At 38.7% G+C, this 15,924-nt stretch overlaps 1 protein-coding gene across 8 annotated transcripts in view; it reads left to right on the top strand.

Moving 5' to 3' along the window:
- Positions 1 to 7,736, top strand: part of PIK3R1 (phosphoinositide-3-kinase regulatory subunit 1) — an 87,695-nt gene extending 79,959 nt beyond the window's left edge. For 5 of the 8 annotated variants that reach the window (XM_063623174.1, XM_055251453.2, XM_055251454.2 and 2 more), the window contains 6 exons: positions 70 to 195; positions 899 to 1,041; positions 1,270 to 1,446; positions 1,541 to 1,609; positions 2,291 to 2,461; positions 3,490 to 7,736. In XM_063623174.1, the coding sequence (XP_063479244.1) occupies positions 70 to 195; positions 899 to 1,041; positions 1,270 to 1,446; positions 1,541 to 1,609; positions 2,291 to 2,461; positions 3,490 to 3,679 (876 nt within the window). In that variant the 3' untranslated portion in view covers positions 3,680 to 7,736. The remainder of the gene's footprint in view (positions 1 to 69; positions 196 to 898; positions 1,042 to 1,269; positions 1,447 to 1,540; positions 1,610 to 2,290; positions 2,462 to 3,489) is intronic. The other 3 variants (XM_063623175.1, XM_055251457.2, XM_055251458.2) reach the window with 2 other exon arrangements.
- The last annotated feature ends 8,188 nt before the right edge of the window (positions 7,737 to 15,924 follow it).

Raw genomic sequence — 15,924 nt, 5'->3', positions numbered from 1 at the left:
AGCTATTTTGTTAAACAATTGTTATTTGATTAAATACCTTATTCATTGAATTTATTTTAATCTTTCTAGGATCAAGTTGTCAAAGAAGATAATATTGAAGCTGTAGGGAAAAAATTACATGAATATAACACTCAGTTTCAAGAAAAAAGTCGAGAATATGATAGATTATATGAGGAATATACCCGTACATCCCAGGTGAGTTTTCTATGAAAATCAGATTTAAAAACTAAGTTCTAAACTATTAAAGACTAACATGGAAAAAAGAATCTAAAAGGTTGAGTTTTTATGAATGAAGTGAGGGTGAGATCATTTATTTGTGAATCATTGTTGATTATTCTAGCATAATATCTCTAAACCTTTAAACCAAAAATTTTAAGTATCAGAATAATAAATTAAGTTCACATGATAACGGAAGCAGTCACTGAGTTTCAAGTTGATTTAATTTGTGATAGAAGGATCCTGTTTAGATTGGAAGTTAGTAATAACTGGGAGTTTCACAGACTTGTCTAATCCCTGACATGGAGATTTAGACATTAATATATATCCTGCCATGAAAAGGAAGGGCTATATACTGCTGTGTTTTTCTAGACCCTTATTCTTCACTGGTCACTCATGCATCTGGGAATGCCAGAGGGAATAGAAAACAACAGGGATGCTATAAACTACAATAGCTTTTAAGAAGATAAAAAATATAGGAAATTGCCAAGCAATCATTTTTCATAGATTGAGAAAATTCTCCAGAGGAAATACTTGTTTCTGGGACACTATTTTAATGGGTTTTATGAATTTGAGTCCCACTCTGCTAATAATACAGATCAAATGTTCTGGTAGTGTCTTACAGTAAGAAATTGTTCTATGAAATGTTCTATGACATTATCTTTTTAAAATTATGTTGCAGGAAATCCAAATGAAAAGGACAGCTATTGAAGCATTTAATGAGACCATAAAAATATTTGAAGAACAGTGCCAGACCCAAGAGCGGTACAGCAAAGAATACATAGAAAAGTTTAAACGTGAAGGCAATGAGAAAGAAATACAAAGGTTGGTGTTTCCCTTGTTCTTATGCTAGAGATAACCCAAATCCTCTAAAACCGTTTAAAGAAAGATGATCTCGCTTTCTGTGCTTTGAATGATTTAAAAATGACAGGAAGAGAAGCCACGCTTTACCTAAGGAAAACTGCTGGGAAACCATAGTGAAACTTTTCATAAACTTTGGAGACCGTTCCTGATGTACCCAGATAATAACAAATACATTTCTTTTGCCTGCAGGATTATGCATAATTATGATAAGCTGAAGTCTCGAATCAGTGAAATTATTGACAGTAGAAGAAGATTGGAAGAAGACTTGAAGAAGCAGGCAGCTGAGTATCGAGAAATTGACAAACGTATGAACAGCATTAAACCAGACCTTATCCAGCTGAGAAAGACGAGAGACCAATACTTGATGTAAGTATTTGAAATGGAATCCTATACATGATAATTGGTGATTGCTACAATTCAGGATCAGTTAATGCGTTCTCTTTTCAAAACTGTTTTTCAGGTGGTTGACTCAAAAAGGTGTTCGGCAAAAGAAGTTGAACGAGTGGTTGGGCAATGAAAACACTGAAGAGTAAGTAGTTACTAAAGATGGTGATAGCAGAAGATTTTTCTCATTTTAGGAAAATGCATGACTTGCTTTGTTTTTAGAACAAGTGAGGAATTTTACTGAGTTTGGAACATCTTGTATAAACTCAGTGCCATTATCCAGAATTTTAAAAAAAGAAAGCTTAGCTAAGGAGGACTAGGATTTATTTTTACTCATAATGCTGTGAAACAACTCTGTGTCCATAATGATGTCCCTGAACATCTGAAAAATCCCAAAATATTTTTGGAACAGTCAGAGAAAAAATAATTATGCTTAATATATTTTAAAGCCTAAGTATCTACTTTGTTTGAATTACTCAAAAACTGGCAATCTGCCTAGTCAATTTCCTGATCTAAACTGGATAAACAAGATTGTTTTAATACCTTCCACTCTGCCCAGGTACCTGAGTGTGGTTGCTTGAAAACAGAAATAGAAAACAGAAATAGTACAGTTGATTGCTAACTCTTTGTCCTGGGAGGTTGCACTGGAGGCTGAATACCAGGAGAGGAAAACTCAGGTCAGGCAGAGGCAGGCATGGGATGGCCAGTCTGACTGGCTTAGTAGGGGCCAGGAGGGAAGTGAGGGGGCTATGCCTAGGGAAGACAGCAAGGCAGGCTGATGGCTCCTGCACTCTTCATGTAGAAGCTTTCTGTCCTGCCTGCCTAGCCAATATTCACTTGTGGAAGATGATGAAGATTTGCCCCATCATGATGAGAAGACGTGGAATGTTGGAAGCAGCAACCGAAACAAAGCTGAAAACCTGTTGCGAGGGAAGCGAGATGGCACTTTTCTTGTCCGGGAGAGCAGTAAACAGGGCTGCTACGCCTGCTCTGTAGTGTATGTATCTCCAGCAAACTTTACTTTACAACATCTCATGAAGAGATGTTTCATTCATTCATTCATTGAGTTTTAGGGGCAAAGATTTGAAATAGTTTTAGTCTTGAATAAATAATGTAGAAGAGAAACCAAAGCAGGTGTAATACCATTTTAAAGTCTAGCCAGAAGTGTATGTTAATGCAGTCTAATAGATACCTACTGTTTAGTTGGAAGGCTAGGTTTGGATTCCCATTCAGTGCTAATTAATCATGAGAAGTCGCTAAGTCTTTTTTTTCTCATCTTTAAAATGGAAGTGGCAGTGCCTGCCTTTTTTGCTTCTCAAGGCTCCTGTAGTTAGAATCTGAGGTAATTTATGTGAGAACATCACCCGTAGGAAAAATACTCATCAGGAACAGGTGAAAAAAGAGAAAGGATTCTGATCATTATCCTTGAGATAGGTACACCCACACTGGATCACTGACATCACCATTTCCGAGAAATTAATGTCCTCTAGTAGGGAATGGTTCTAAAAGTATGTTACACTCCATGATCACCTTTCATTTAATGAGAGAAATATTCCTACGGCAAAGAAGGCAGAGATGGAGAGTTGTGCAGACACCTCAAGGACAGCCAGAAAGAAGGAATCCTATGAATAATCGTAATGGGAGTAATAGTAACACTGCTAGTCATGGAGCACTGCAGATAGTTGTCCTCATCATGAGTGGAAGCTACCATTTGTTGCATGCTTACTGCATGTCAGGCATTCTATCTAGCTTATTGCGTGCATGATCTCATTTCATTTCTCAAAGTAACTGTATTACATACATTTTACTATTGTCTTCCCTTTAAACCAATTTTAAAGATGAAAATAAAGTCAGTCAGTGAAGCTGGGTTACCTACCCAAGGCACTCGGCGAAGTGTCTACTGTGACTTAGGACCCTTTTCCCAAGTTGAGACTGCACAATAATGCTTTTTATTAAAGATGCCCTGTAGAGTTGTGAATTGTCTTGGACAAGCTCAAAAGACAGTTTTTCTTCTCTCCTCTCTAGGGTGGACGGCGAAGTAAAGCATTGTGTCATAAACAAAACAGCGACTGGCTATGGCTTTGCCGAGCCCTATAACTTGTACAGCTCTCTGAAAGAACTGGTGCTACATTACCAACACACCTCCCTCGTGCAGCACAACGACTCCCTCAATGTCACACTAGCCTACCCAGTATATGCACAGCAGAGGCGATGAAGCGCTTCCTCTCTGATCCTTCTCCTGAAGTTCAGCCACCCTGAGGCCTCTGGAAAGCAAAGGGCTCCTCTCCAGTCTGATCTGTGAATTGAGCTGCAGAAACGAAGCCATCTGTCTTCGGATGGGACTAGAGCTTTCTTTCACCAAAAAGAAGTAGGGGAAGACATGCAGCCTAGGGCTGTATGATGACCACACGTTTCTAAGCTGGAGTGCTTATCCCTTCTTTTTCTTTTTTTCTTTGGTTTAATTTAAAGCCACAACCACATACAACACAAAGAGAAAAAGAAATGCAAAAATCTCTGCGTGCAGGGACAAAGAGGCCTTTAACCATGGTGCTTGTTAATGCTTTCTGAAGCTTTACCAGCTGAAAGTTGGGACTCTGGAGAGCGGAGGAGAGAGGGGCAGAAGAACCCTGGCCTGAGAAGGTTCGGTCCAGTCTGGTTTAGCCTGGATGTTGCTGTGCACGGTGGACCCAGACACATCGCACTGTGGATTATTTCATTTTCTAACAAATGAACGAACGATATGCAGCAGAAAGGCATGTCCGCTCACAAGGGACGCTTTGGGAGAATGTCAGTTCATGTATGTTCAGAAGAAATTCTGTCATAGAAAGTGCCAGAAAGTGTTTAACTTGTCAAAAAACAAAAACCCAGCAACAGAAAAATGGAGTTTGGAAAACAGGACTTAAATGACATTCAGTATATAAACTATGTACATAATATTGGATGACTAACTATCAAATAGATGGATTTGTGTCAATACCAAATAGCTTCTGTTTTGTTTTGCTGAAGGCTAAATTCACAGCGCTATGCAATTCTTAATTTTCATTAAGTTGTTATTTCAGTTTTAAATGTACCTTCAGAATAAGCCTCCCCACCCCAGTTTTTGTTGCTTGAAAATATTGTTGTCCTGGATTTTTGTTAATATTCATTTTTGTTATCCTTTTTTAAAAGTAAATGTACAGGATGCCAGTAAAAAAAAATGGCTTCAGAATTAAAACTATGAAATATTTTACAGTTTTTCTTGTACAGAGTACTTGGCTGTTAGCCCAAGGTTAAAAAGTTCATAACAGATTTTTTTTGGACTGTTTTGTTGGGCAGTGCCTGATAAGCTTCAAAGCTGCTTTATTCAATAAAAAAAAGAAATGAAAAAGAAGATATATGAATATGACAAAGTATTGCTGAGTCCAACAATGTTGTTATAAGACTCTTAAAATACGGTACCTGGCAATGTTTATTTCATAAAGAATTGTGAACTTCTTGAATCTAGGGAGGGGGAACGTAGTGAAGGGATGTATCAGGTGGGGTGGTGGGAGGGGGAGGCAAGGTTATATGCACTTTCTCATGATTTACAGAGAAGTGAATAACTGCAAAGTGAAGTTGCTTCTTCTACTTCAGTCTTCTCTCACTTTGATTTGCTAGTTGTTATCAATTAATGACAATTACAAACCTACTGTAACTCTAATACAGTGTGACTGGTCAGGTATTTCAGTTCTTAGGAAGGAAGTGCCAAGTTTGTTTTTGGGTTCCTGGAACAGTGCTCACCTTTGTTTAGAACACTGGTTTAAAGGGATAATCTGTGTCACATTAGACTATCCATCATGACCAGCAAATACTCACTCATTTTAGGAAAAAAAAGTATGATCTGAAAAACACTTTTGGTGGGATGTTGGTTACTCCTAGCTTTCCATTCGGTTTAGAACATAAAGCAAATAGACACAATCGTACTCACTGCTCTGGACTGTGTGGAGCTCGCTGAAGTCATGGCCATTGCAGGAATCCAAGTGGCAGTCCTTCTCATTCATTCTAATCATTGTATGTGCTTCACTACGGGGGGAAAAGGAAGCGTTAGCATCATGTTGCCCGTTTAGGGCAGGAGTGAGAGGTCTCTCTCTCTTCCTGATTTAGATACGCAAAAGCTGGTATGTTCAGTAGGAACTGTACATGTGTTGGGAGGAATAAAGACTCATTAGCAACCATAATATGGTCACTACCCTAAAAGACTAAATGAAATCTTACAATTTCAAATTGCTTTTTCTCCATATTAGATTTACCCACAGCTATATTTCTGTTTAAGTACTAGGGTGAGGGTTTTCTGTTACTTTGTTTTTTAATGTTGTTCCTTTTGAAAGAATCAGTCTTGCAGCTGAGTGAATCATCTGTAGAATGTATTATTTTTCCTCTTTACATGAAGCTACTCACATTTAAGCAAAAGTCAGTCTTACAGCAAGACTGTTAGCCCTCAAACTTGACTTTACTGATCTGACCATCTCCCTCTCATCGCCAGACAACTGACGATTTCCCTGGTTTTAGTCTGTCTCTGCTTTAAAGTTATTGTGATATCCTTCTAGATCACACACAAGTCTAACAGTTAATTAGTTAATAGTTTTTAAACTAGGTTTGTGGGTATTTTTTTTGGTAGCACATGTATGCTATTATTACATACAAATTTTTATTTCTAAAATATAAGATCTGAGATTGAATATTTTCATTAAAAGCTACAGTTTTGTGAATTTTTGTGCTTCAACATTCTTTGCAAGATGATACGGTATTTAGGCAGTTGCCTTATTTTTTGCATCTCACAAACATAAGTGCAATAGACCTTTTCATTGAACAGCAAAGTAGGATTCATCATTCCATATGACTGAGTTACACCAGGCCTATTCTGCCCAATGCCTTTTTGATTGTAGTGTAGCTTGCCCACCACATTTGTCTTTTTAGATATTTTGCTAGCCGGTCACTTTGGATTTCATCAGACAGTCCTCCTAACAATATTGTCTGAACGGCTGAATATGAATAGATACAGCAGAGGCACTCCTGATATGTGATTTTATCCATGCATCAGTTTTTCCCACCCAGTGTAGCATCCTAAAGATAAAGCCAGAAGCTACGCTGCAGTGAGGCTGTGATTGGGCATAGAAGTGGGAGCATTGGGACCTCACATTACACACACGAGAGATCATAACCACGCGAAAAGGCAAAAAGCATGTGTTTGCAACATCTGATAACTTCATGGCCTTTGATATATGTATATATGTATATGTGCATGGACTGTGTTTCCAGTACACCTTTCAGCCAAAACAGATCCACAGTAGGTGAGTTAAAGTACATAACAAGCGAACGTCTAGTACAATTCTTATTTATGTGTATGGGATTTTTTCCCTTTGAGGTTGCTTTGTTTTGTCTTACAAAGGTGAAAATTGTTTGTGAGTGAAGTGAGAAGTTCATATTTCTTTGGCTTTTTTGTGTTTTTAAAAGTTACTTCTTTTAGGGAGCTGGTCTGATGACTTGCTCAGCTTGGAAATCTTTGTTTTCAGTGTGTCGAGTCAAAATGTGTTTATGTGAGCTGTCACTGTGGGGAACCAATTGCTTTGTCATATAGCTGGTTATGAACTAGTAACATGTTTGGGAAGTCCTACTGATGTTCCTTTGGAAGAAAAATTCTGCTGGTTTTAACAACTGTGCTTTTGCTATGCATGGTGTCCAAGTTAGTTGAAATGCAGACCCTGAGATCTGTTTGAGTTTAGGGTCATTTTTCGAGAGGGGCAGTTTAAAGCACAATGTCTCACGTGGGACAAAGTTCCAAAATGCCAAATTCTTATTTTTTAAAAAGCTAGTTCTATAAAATACTGGTATTATGGGTGGGGAGGAAATAGAATTGAGTCAATTGGAAAGACTATCTGACTTAACATGAAACTTGTCACCATGAGATAGCATTAGCTGCCCAGGATGCTGCTATATATATATATATATAAAAAAAAAAACAAAAAAAATTCATTTATACCTGTGTATTTTTTAAAGCTACAATCTGTTCAATGTTTTTACAAATCTGTTTATATGACATTGTTAAAATACAGTTGGTCTTTTGACGAGAGGGAGGATGTCACGGTCAGTTGTAATTTTGCCTTCACAAGGCAACTGGGGTGGGGGGTGGGGGTAGTGTGCCTCCTTGACATTTCGTTCAAGTTATAGATTCAGTGGAGCTATGTCTTGTTTTAAGTTGCTTTAATGCATTGTATTAGATCTTCAAACAGAATAAAGGTTGTTTTGAAACTTAAGTTTTGGGCTGAAATTTCACTTATCACCTGAGAAATCTTTCTAAAACAGCTGCCTTTTGGCTTATAAATGTTGCTGCTGTTTCTATTGTCTCCCACCCACCCCCTTTTGATTGTTATCACAGTATCTCATTTTTGTAAAGTTGAGAAGGACATTGAGTGGTCACACGTAATACATATGAGCTGTCGTTCATAATTTCACTTTTTTTGAGATGGACTCGGAGTCCCGCTCTGTCACCCAGGCTGGAGTGCAGTGGCACTATCTCGGCTCACTGCAAGCTCCGCCTCCTGGGTTCACGCCATTCTCCTGCCTCAGCCTCCCGAGTAGCTGGGTCTACAGGTGCCCGCCACCATGTCCAGCTAATTTTTTGTATTTTTAGTAGAGACGGGGTTTCACCGTGTTAGCCAGGATGGTCTCGATCTCCTGACCTCGTGATCCGCTCGCCTCGGCCTCTCAAAGTGCTGGGATTACAGGCATGAGCCACCGCGCCCGGCCAATTTCACCATCTTAAATGAGGAAATACCTCTAGGTGATGTCCTTTCAAGGCATGTTCTCACTATAGGAAAACTAGAATGCCCATCATCCCTCAATTCTCGCCTCCTCCGCATTCATCCCCAAACCTTGAGAATCATCCTCTAAGAACCAAGTGTCCAGTTTTGTCGCTGTTGTGCAGTCTGCATATTTTGAACACTCACAGCGCAGGGATGACATGGGGCTAAGTTACACCTCAATGCAGATTTTACATTGTATCACCTAGTCAAGTTACACAAGTCTTACTGTAGATAACTTTCCCATTTGTTTTTATTGCAAAGTGGACTTAAGGCCATACCACTTTGCATGTATATGGTGTTTACATGTAGGTACAGTGAGGGTCTAGACCTGAAGACATAGTCTAGTAGTAGAGAGGGACGTACGAATAATTACTCAGGGCAACAATGACTAATATTTTTTGAGTATGGCAGTAGCTCCAAGACTGATGTTCTGCTTTCCCCCTGCTCTGTTTGGTATCACAGAGAACTATATTCGCTGGATCTCTTGTCCTGGGGCTTCTAGGTGTCTCTTCCCTGGCTCCAGCTCCTGCCAGATAGACCCTCATTTTCAGGTCTGAGCAAACCCCCTCTGCCCTAGCTCTCAGGAGAAGGCTCTGGAAACATTACCTACTCCTATTTTTACTCTAGCCCAAGAAGTGGTTGCAGCTTTATGCTGTTGCCAAACATCTGGTTTCCCTCACCACCCCCATTTGGTTTCTGAACCCTTCCCTCACCCAAGTGATTATCATTCAATTATTCCATTAAGAGCTAGGGTAATTCCCCCCCACATACACACACTGGTCTCTGACATATCAAGTGATTACTATCTGTTAAACTCTTTGTTTTACTCTTTCCACAATTATCTGGGTAAGATGATTATATTCCCATTCTTTAGATGAGAAAACAAGCACAGATGTGAAATGACTTGCTCAAGATCATGCAGCGTCTGAGAACAGAGTTGAACGCATAGGTTTCTCAAGCCGGAGCTCTTTGCCCCTATGCTGTAATGTAATAGCCTTTCAATGGAAAATGCACAAGAGAATGAAAAAAAAAAAAAAAAGCCCACTGGTAACTTTTTGCTGGGGAGGTAACCATGTGGCTTTCAATTAGTAGACAGTGCACAGGTGGTCAATGATGAATCACAGGAAATAGCCTGGGCTTGCTTTAAACCAGTGGTTCCCAAAGTGTGGTTCCCAGACTAACAGCATTCACATCAGCATCACTTGGAAGCCTGTTAGAAGTACAAATTCACAGGCCCTACCCCTGACCTACTAACTCTGACACTGGAGCCCAGCAATCTGTTTCAATAAGCTCTCTGAGTGATTTTAATGTACACTAAAGTTTGAAGATCATGACTTTAGATCACCTGCTTACTGAAATAGTACTTCTAGCATTTTAACTAAAAACCATTACCATTAATGAGTGATATGTTACTTTATAATTTATGTTCATAGTATAGGCCATAGAAAAAAGAAAATAGATTGATTTGCAGTTTAGGAGACCCAGCCTGGTCTTTTTATCTGTCTTTAACCAGCTGTGGGAAGTGGGCCAATTCAAGGCACCTTCCAGGCCTCCAACTCCTTATCTGTGAGATAAAGGTATGGGCCTCTGGGACTCCTTCTAGAGCATATGCTGTGATTAAGTGAGCCAAATGAAGGTTCCCAGTCCCCCAATTCTCCGTTTACAACTTGACCACCAATTTTAACCCACAACTAGTGGTTCTTTACGTTGCCAGTCACTATGGACAAGTGAAGGCATGCCTAGCATTGGGGTATACTTTGCTTGCTGGCATCTTCAACGTGACACTTGAGGTGAATCTAAATTGGCAGCCAAGTTCTTGACAGTGTGGAGAGGGTGTATTTGGAAATGACACTCTGCCCATCTACCTAAAGCATGAAGTGCTAAGAGACTGTGGCCTACCAAACCCTCTGGGGCATGGTGGGAGACAGGGAAGTAGAGTCTGTTAAGACCTGATAGAGTGTCAGTCAATTTCAAAAACCTTTTTTCCCCCCGAACTTGTCCCTTAAAAGGTCTATTTAAAAATAAAAATCAGTTGCAATATCTTAAATAGACAGAATTGATTATTCACTATCCAAACTTCAGATTATCTTCTCAAAAGATAGCACTTTGTAACCTCCAGTTTGGTATTGCTGTCATAAATCAACTCAACAGAAAACCGCTGAGATGCTTTGGGGGAGGGAGGGTGTGGAGGATAAATGAGTAATCACCAACATGCTAATCTGCATTTTGCTTTCCAGAAGGAAATGAGAAATTCCCTTCTCTCTGTAGCACTCAATCATAACAGTCTGAAGCATAACCTCAGGCTTAACTTGTTAAATAAAATATTCTAAATCTATACCTGTCTTGACAGGTGTAAAGGTTTGGCCTATAATATGAGAACAGGACAGTCAACCTCTAACTACCACCACTGATCACATTAGGAAGAAAGTTACCAGGGAGTTCTATTCATCACCAAGACCGCTCATTAGAATTATAGTTTTGACTGTGAAATATACCATACGTTGTAAGACTAACTCACTGGAACCAATTTATTTATGGAGCTCTCATTTCAGAGCTCAGTGATTTATAGTCCAAGCCCTCAAAAATCAAAAAATATAGATAACTTCATCACAATGGAGACGATGTGCTAGTCACTTTATGTCATATTTACTGTCCTCTAACAGAGGCCCAATGCCATGTTTAAAACTATTTAAAATAGTTTTGTTGACAGTGGTGATGATCTGTTTCTTTGGAACTGCAAGGATAAGACATCCAATGAGATGTCTAATGTACTGATTCATTCAAAGCTTTATTGAGCACCTACTATTTGCTGGACACTGTATTTCCCTCTGAAGGTCCAGTGATAAGACAGGTGAAATCAAAGATTACAGTCTGCTGGTGAAAGCAAACTCAAACAACTGCCCTCTTTCATGAGATACAGAGAGTAATGAACACTAAGTCTCAAGCAGGCCTGCGTGAGCAGCTAGGCCAAGCTTCAGAGAGGAGTTGACATTTCAAATGTTTCCTACTCTAGTAAAACAGACCCATGTACTCCTGGTGGTTGCTCCTCCCACCAGCCTTCATGGAAGCGGGTTCTATTGAGGCTAGACCATTGTACTTCTTTAATATAATCACTTTTCAGGTGACATGTTTGGTTTTTCAATACTGTCAAAGGCATTATCTCCATTATAAGTTCTCTAGAGTTGAATGTTCCCATCTGCAGTTCCCATGCTGCAGGTGGTTCAGACAGCCGACATCACACACCTCAGCTTCAGGCAAGCCGCTTTTCTCCCTGTCCAGGGACAGATGCCAGGGCTCACTTGGCTCTTAGCCTTGGCACATCAGACGTGATCTGCATGCAACTGTACCTTTTCCTTTTATTTTAGATGAGAAATTCTCAACCCTAGCTGAACACTAGGATCACCTGGGTATCCACTAATAGAAAACCTGACTTATTGGAGTCTCTAGGGGTGAGCATTGAATAAGATGTACAGAATGCACCCGCAACATGGCGGGCATTTAATAAATGGAAGGCAATAAATATGGTTGTAAGTCTTGCCTATCAAGATTAGATTCCCCAAAACTATCGCTTTTGATTTCCTGCCGTTTTTAGGATAGGGCTGGCTGGACACATGGTAAATCACCCAAAATCTATAACTTTTAAGATATTTTAGATAAGATATTTATATTTATTCATATCTGTACCTACTTCCAGGAAGTATTTACGTTTTACTGGCTCTTAGGCACACAGCATTGATTTACTCATCATCCAATGGACTAAAAATCACTGATTTATGTGTGGCTGGCTGTTCTATTATTCTGAAATACCATGTAACAAATACATTCAATGTATTTATAACATTAAATACATTGAATGTATTTATAACATTAAATACATTCAATGTATTTATAACATTAAATACATTCAATGTATTTATAACATTAAATACATTCAATGTATTTATAGCATTAAATACATTCAATGTATTTATAACATTAAATACATTCAATGTATTTATAACATTAAATACATTGTATATATTAATATACGTTGTATAACATTAAATACAAGTATGACAAAAAAGTAAAGCCGTGAAATAGACACAAAACAAGTAGTGAAGGAAGAAAGGAAGGGAGATGTTATTGAAAATAAAAACAAATAGTCTCTAAGGAAAGTTTCAATAATTGAAGGAAAACAAAGCTTCCTATTAGCCAGGCGAAAAAAAAAAAAAAAAAAAAAGGGGGGGTGCGCACAATGCTTTCATAGTTCCAGTGCTCTGGGAGAAGGAACTTGACAGTTCAGTGTGAACTGAACGATCCTCTTGCCCTGACACTTGAGAGGAATCTGTCAAAGGGATCTCTGTAAGTGGTAGTGCCTCTTACACAATGTTCGATTAGAAATGGTCCTTCAGATGTATTCTCCATATGGTGCTTTCTTATTCAGTCTGTGGCAGAAGCAGAATATTGTTCTAGACAGGAGGTTCTGTGACATTGGCTCCAGAACTTTGCTCGAGGTGCATCCTGCCTGTTTCCTAGCACTGTTTGGGCTGCACCCACTTCAGCATGCCGGAGAAAGCTGCCCTGCAAGTTCTACAGAAGGAAAGGCCAACAAAATCAGGGCCGCTGCTTATTTGCTAGACTGTTCCAGGCCAGCAGCAGCTCAGTGGTGAATCTCTCTTCGGGAAGTCCTTGTGACACCTCAGGCAGTGCCAAGTCTCAAAGCTGTGGGGGACTGGACACTTCACTCTCTTATCCAGACATCAGCTTCATCTGATCTAGAGCCCAACTTCATGCGGCACTATGTTTCATTCATCATTTTCCCCATAGAAGATCCTAGTTCTAGTTCATTTTACTACTTTTAAAATTTTATCTCTCAAAGATACATTCCAATGATACATTTTAGTAACACCTCATAAAACTGGAAGTTCAAGTTTTCTGGCTTTTTCTCAAGGAGAAGGGTTGTCATCAATATATGGAACTTTTGAGGAATTTCTGCAAAAGTCCGTAATCACAGTAGAATGAAAGAAATTTTGGCCGGGCGCGGTGGCTCAAGCCTGTAATCCCAGCACTTTGGGAGGCCGAGGCGGGCGGATCACGAGGTCAGGAGATCGAGACCATCCTGGCTAACACAGTGAAACCCCATCTCTACTAAAAATACAAAAAATTAGCCGGACGTGTTGGCAGGCGCCTGTATTCCCAGCTACTCGGGAGGCTGAGGCAGGAGAATGGCGTGAACCCGGGAGGCGGAGCTTGCAGTGAGCCGAGATCACGCCATTGCACTCCCGCCTGGGAGACAGAGCAAGACTCCGTCTCAAAAAAAAAAAAAAAAAAAAAAAAAAAAAAAAAAAAAAAAAAGAAATTTTAACCAGCCTATAATATATAAGGGAAAGTGTCTCTGGCAAGTGGCTGTAAATCCTTAGCAGAACTGCACAGTGTATTCTCCCACATCTCCCTAGTTTAGAGAAATTGAGGCTAGGACTAAAGGTGAGCCAGCAAGGGTACGCCGGAAAACCTTCAATCATTAGCTCTTCTGCATGTCACTGAACACAGAGTTGGGAGGAGTTGCATAGTAGCACACCAGTATGTAGTATTGCCATCGTCCAGATGCAATCAATGAAAAGTAATCTCAAGAGTATTGATAAGAAAGTAAAACAGTTAGGAAGTGATGAGTTTTTAGTATTTGATTGTAAGTTTATGATTTTTAATAATTTTTAATGACTTAATGATTTAATGTGATTATAATTTATGTGATATTAAGCTTGTATCATTTAATGTTTAATAACAGCTGTGTATAACAGCCAGCTCACAAAATGCCCGAAAAATGTAGCCATCGGCTCTCAGGGTTTGGTATGAGTTGGCTCCAGCACACCCTGGCAGTTGGAAGAGGCAAAATCTTAAGTTTAAGGATGCTTTGGGAGATGCATTGGATGCCAATGTACACCAATTGGCTGTGACCTCACATCCGGCTTCTGCTTGGAAAGATGGTTGCCAAGAAAAGCAGAAGTAGCCCCATACCAGGTTCCTAACAAAATCAGTTAGGAGAAGCAGACTATGTCCTGGCATTTAGGTCTATCACAGTAAACACACAAAAAAATTTGGTGCAATTTCTCCCTTATCACCTTCACAGAAAAATCGTTTCCTATCTAGTCTAGAAAAATCAAACCTTTTAGAGTTTAAATATTTTAAAATTAAAAACTTTAATTTATTAAAAACATACATGTAACTCCTCACCCCTCTCCACTATCTGGGATTAAAGGATTTGAACAGAGACCTGTATAATCTCAGGCAAAATTCATATGGATTCTCATTACTTAGTCACACAGTAACCTCCTTCCTGCTGCAGAAGCTTTACAGACAATCACAGGGCATATGAAATGTTTTAGTAATTAAGAAGAAGGGTTGGAGCAAATGTCTCCCATACAAAACAAATTGACTCTAGGAAAAAGAGGGGAAAAATCAAATCAATGTCTCTGAAACTTGAGAAACTTATATTTGTTAATAGGAAAAATGTTTTGAGCTCAGGTCTAACTGTTATCACATGAAATACTATTAGCAAACTTAAAAATGGAGGGTTATCAGTAAAAAACAAATTGGATGCTACAGAGACAAATTAGTAAAATAGAATTTACAATTCAAGATATCCTCTCAAAATACAGACAGCAAGAAAAAAGAGATGACCATGATAAGTAAAGAGTTGACCTAGAGAATAGATGGAAAAGATCTAATACATGCACAATAGGAATTCAGGAGACAACAGGGCAGGTTGAGAAGTACTAATCAAATAACTGATAGAAGAAAATTTTCTTGAGTTAAATAAGGATTGAGCCTACACATATCAAGGACCCACTGAGTAGCCTAAAATAGTAAGACTCAAATTGCTTGGTAACTTTTCTTAGGGTTCAAGAAGAAAAATTTATAATTAACCAAACAAAAACAGGCTACTACTACAAAAAATTGTTTTAAGCCAAGTGCAGTGTGGCACATGCCTATAGTCCCAGCTACTTGGGAGGCCCAGGTGGGTGGATCACTTGAGCCCAGGATTTCAAGTCTAGCCTGGGCAACAGAGCAAGACTCCATCTCTTATTTAAAACTTAAAAAAAAGGTTAATAATGACTTTCCTTCATAGCACTTAATGACCGAAAAAAGATTGTGACAACAGCTATATAAGCCAAATAATTGTTTATGTTTGCAGGCAACAAAAATTTAAGACATAGTGCCAAAGAGTGACCACTTTTGTCTTTTCAGAGAAAAAAAAAAAACTAAAAATCCTCCAGCCAAATGAAAAGCAAATAAAACGAACTCAAGTATAAGGAAGTTGTCTTTTAAAAATGGTAGAGAACAATAATAGCAGTAACAGAACCAATATCCAAATAACAGTTAACATATTTATGAAAAATAATGAAAGACAAATTATTGAATGAGAATATATGTAAAGAAAAATTAAGATTTAAAAAACTAGGATGGATTTAAAAGTTCAAATTGTTCCAATAATCCTGAGGGCTGGGAGAGAGAATGAATAATTAGGCAAGTGTGTAAATATTTAGAAGCAATGATGCTTATTGGTACATTTAATACTGAAATTAATCTAAATCACTTATTGAATAAATAATGCTATAGTGTAAGTCAGAAGGAAACCATCAGCAATTAAAAAGTTACACAT

Source organism: Symphalangus syndactylus, chromosome 18 (genome assembly GCF_028878055.3).
Source record: "Symphalangus syndactylus isolate Jambi chromosome 18, NHGRI_mSymSyn1-v2.1_pri, whole genome shotgun sequence".
Taxonomy (NCBI): Eukaryota; Metazoa; Chordata; class Mammalia; order Primates; family Hylobatidae; genus Symphalangus; species Symphalangus syndactylus.
Note: the sequence above shows the minus strand (reverse complement) of the source record. Positions and strands in the feature narration are given on the sequence as shown.